We start from the raw sequence: 3,620 nt of genomic DNA, 5'->3' as shown, positions 1-3,620 counted from the left end.
AATGAGTCGAAAGCTTGTGATTTTACGTTTCACCAAGTGCATGCCGTCAGGCCAAGTGGGTTCATAGGGATAGATCCCACGGCTTGGCTTCAATAGTCAAGAGGACCTGAACTTAAGGACAATTATCAACTCAACCGCCACATCAAAGCTCGATTTCGTACTGTAATTGCTACAGCTTGACCTCAAGAGGATATGAACGCGGGTTATTGGTCGGGCGTAGACGATCGAATGGCTGAGATACATCGTGATTGCTGGGGTCGGGACAACTTAGTAGGGGCGTCAATGTAAATTAAGTGGTCGTTAATTATTATTAGATTTAATTAATCAACCTTCTATTAATCTAATCACTGTAACTGTTAAGAGCCCATTTAAGACAGAGTCTTGTTCATGTCGCAAACTTTTAGATAGAGAGAGAACGAAGTTCTAGAGAGAAACAGAGCAGAGAGCTCTTCTAAGCTGTGGAGCTATGGCCGGCAATGTAGCCGGAGACCCCACGCCGGCGCTGCTGGAGCTCGTCCAACACATTGTTCGGGACTCCAGCGGAACCGGGGACAGCCAAAAAGCCGGCGGCGACGGCGGCGGAGGAGGAGGAGATCTCTTCAGGAAGGACTGCACGGATCTGGTCCGCAAGATCTCGCTGCTCAGTCACCTTTTCGAGGAGATTAGGGATTTCACTGGCGGCTCCAGCTCTCGTTCTTCGCCGGAGGACTCCTGGTGGTCGGATCTCGCCTCCGCGCTGCAGTTCGCGAAGCGCCTGCTCTCCGTCGCCTCCAGTTTCGTTGCAGCTTCCTCCTTCGTAAGCCGCCTTTCTACTGCATTCTCCAGTCTCTGCTCGAATCCCTTTTAATTGCTGTCTCCACTTGATTGTGTGGCTTCAGATGGTCGCGAAATTCTGATCTGAATGCTTTCTGGTGATTCCGAGATTGAGAATATTGTTTTGCGGCCATAAGGAAAGCTCAAGAATTTGACATTGAAACTAGTAAATTCATGAAACTGATGATTCATCGAGTACTTCTGGTTCTCGTGATTCTGCGGCAGAGTCGGGTTCGAGTGAGAGAATTGTGACTGGTGGAAGATTTCTAGTTTGTGGATGAGAATACTCTTGTGCCCTGAAGATGCAGAATTTTGTCAATTAGGATGAGCATTTCTAGAGATTGTAGGCTACTTTTTAAACAGCTATTTCGACTAGGAAAAGGGTAGAGCGGTTATATTTGGAAAATACCAGGACAAACATAAGAGAAAATTGAATTGAGTGTAATAGGTTGAAATTTCCCGATAATTCGTTAAGCATCCCAATACTGGATAGACTTACTGCACTTGATCATCTTGTTTCGTTAACCTTTGTGTGCGAGGGTTATTATCTTCTTGCTCTTCATTTACCGATCACTATATGTGACAGCTTTGTTATGATATTTGCTATGGTTATATGATAGCTACCATCTATAAAGTGTCGTGGTTCCTCTCTGAAAGTATGACATTCGTGATTGAAGGACGGTGAAGCAAAGAAAATCGCCTTCCAATTTCAATGTGTGACATGGAAATTGGAGAAAGCACTTGGGAAGCTACCTTATGAACAATTTGACATATCTGACGAAGTTCAGGAACAGGTAACTGAGTCGTTGAAGACCCGTTCGCTTCAGCTGCCCTTCATAAGCAACCCTCTTTAAGCCTCTGAATGCTGTTTCCTCCTTTTCTAGGTTGAATTGGTGAGAGCTCAGTTGAAGAGAGCTGCGGACAAGTACGGGCCTATGAATTCAAATTTGTTGTCGCGGACCATGTCCCAACCGGCTTTAAAGGATCTTGACCTAATTCAGTCAGGGCGGGCCATCGGAACACTGCATATTCAGAACATTGGGAATGTTGATCATGAAGTTTCTGCAACATTGAACCCCATTCCAAATCCTGTTCCTTCAAGAAGGTGTCCTGCAGATCATAAAATTGAAATCCCCACCAATTCTTCTACATCATCGGAAGTTTCTTCATTGGATGCCGATAGAAGTGACCTGTCAGCATCTGATCTAGAGGACAACCCAGAGAAAAAGAGCGCCGAGGAAAATAAGAAGTCTGATGCCATTCCCATACCCGATGATTTTCTTTGCCCAATTTCTCTAGAGATTATGAGGGATCCTGTCATTGTAGCCACTGGACAGGTACAATTTGCTCCTTCAACAACTCAAATGTCAATTTCATTTTGCCATACTTTCCTCTTAACATATGTATGGTTCCTTTTCTCAGACATATGAAAGATCATACATACAGAGATGGATTGACAATGGAAACTTGACGTGCCCGAAGACCCAGCAGAAGCTCCAGAATCTAACACTCACCCCTAATTATGTCCTTAGAAGTTTAATCAGTCAGTGGTGCTCGACCCACAATGTTGAACAACCGACTGGAATAGTCAATGGGAAAATCAAAAACAGTGATGGTTCCTTCCGTGATATAAGCAGTGAGATCGCAACAATTGAAGCCCTCGTCCGAAAGCTCTCAAGCTGTTCCATTGAGGAGATCACAGCTGCTGTGACTGAAATTAGATCTCTATCCAAAAGGAGCACGGATAACAGGATATTAATAGCAGAGGCCGGAGCTATCCCACCTCTCGTTCACTTGCTGACTTCGGTGGATGTCTTAATCCAAGAAAATGCAGTCACTTCTATTCTTAACCTCTCGATATATGAGAACAACAAAGGGCTCATAATGCTTGCCGGTGCGATCCCTTCTATCGTACAGGTCCTCAGAGCGGGAAGCATGGAAGCTCGTGAGAATGCAGCAGCGACACTCTTTAGCCTCTCACTCGGGGATGAGAACAAAATTATAATTGGGGCGTCTGGGGCAATTCCTGCATTAGTGGATTTGCTCCAAACAGGCAGCACTCGAGGAAAGAAGGATGCTGCCACTGCCTTGTTCAACCTCTGCATCTATCAGGGCAACAAGGGTCGGGCTGTTCGGGCAGGAATTATATCGGCACTACTAAAGATGCTCACTGATTCAAGCCACCGTATGGTGGACGAGGCTCTGACGATCCTGTCAGTTCTTGCCAGCTGTCAAGAGGCTAAAGTAGCAATGGTGAAGGCGAGCACCATTCCTGTTCTAATTGATCTCCTGAGAATGGGTCTACCACGAAACAAGGAGAACGCTGCTGCTATACTGCTCTCTCTATGCAAGAGAGACTCGGACAATCTCGGGTGCATCAGTAGGCTCGGGGCCTCGATTCCACTGACAGAGCTCGCCAGGAATGGGACTGAGAGAGCGAAGAGGAAAGCCACTTCGTTGCTCGACCTCCTCCACAAACTGCACAAGCAATAGCCCTCGACAACTCTCGATTTTAACACGTTCCATACTCTTGATATTCCAATTTTTTATCCCTTTCCTTCCCTCTTTTTTATCGGGATCAAAGGCTGACAAAAACGGAGCAGGAGAACAAGAAAATGCTGATTCTCGTTGCTTGGTCTTAATTAGCACCCACTCTGGTCGTGCTCGAGGGAAATTCATTTGATATGTTATTGGTTCTTACATGAGATTCATTTGTGAAGAATATGTTCCCAGCTTCCTTGTGACATGTCTTTTGTGTGCTTCCGAAGTGTCAAATAACAATAAAATGTGATTCTCTATTTTCTTCG

The 3,620-nt window shown here is 45.4% G+C and overlaps 1 protein-coding gene across 1 annotated transcript; it reads left to right on the top strand.

Moving 5' to 3' along the window:
* Positions 1-388: 388 nt before the first annotated feature.
* LOC116211742 (U-box domain-containing protein 11-like) lies at positions 389-3,620 on the top strand. The gene is made up of 4 exons (XM_031546250.1): positions 389-796; positions 1,491-1,607; positions 1,698-2,150; positions 2,236-3,620. The coding sequence occupies exons 1-4, from the start codon at positions 467-469 to the stop codon at positions 3,304-3,306; spliced, it is 1,971 nt and encodes a 656-aa protein (XP_031402110.1). The 5' UTR covers positions 389-466; the 3' UTR covers positions 3,307-3,620.

The sequence above is a fragment of the Punica granatum genome, chromosome 6 (assembly GCF_007655135.1).
Source record: "Punica granatum isolate Tunisia-2019 chromosome 6, ASM765513v2, whole genome shotgun sequence".
NCBI lineage: Eukaryota > Viridiplantae > Streptophyta > Magnoliopsida > Myrtales > Lythraceae > Punica > Punica granatum.
Note: the sequence above shows the minus strand (reverse complement) of the source record. Positions and strands in the feature narration are given on the sequence as shown.

What these genes read in the sequence shown, in the direction of transcription:
- LOC116211742 (XM_031546250.1), top strand. Translation starts at nt 467, where the DNA reads ATGGCCGGCAATGTAGCCGGAGACCCCACGCCGGCGCTGCTGGAGCTC. An exon ending in TCGTTGCAGCTTCCTCCTTC is followed by an intron (nt 797 to 1,490) that starts GTAAGCCGCCTT and finishes TCGTGATTGAAG; the next exon opens with GACGGTGAAGCAAAGAAAAT. An exon ending in TCATTGTAGCCACTGGACAG is followed by an intron (nt 2,151 to 2,235) that starts GTACAATTTGCT and finishes TCCTTTTCTCAG; the next exon opens with ACATATGAAAGATCATACAT.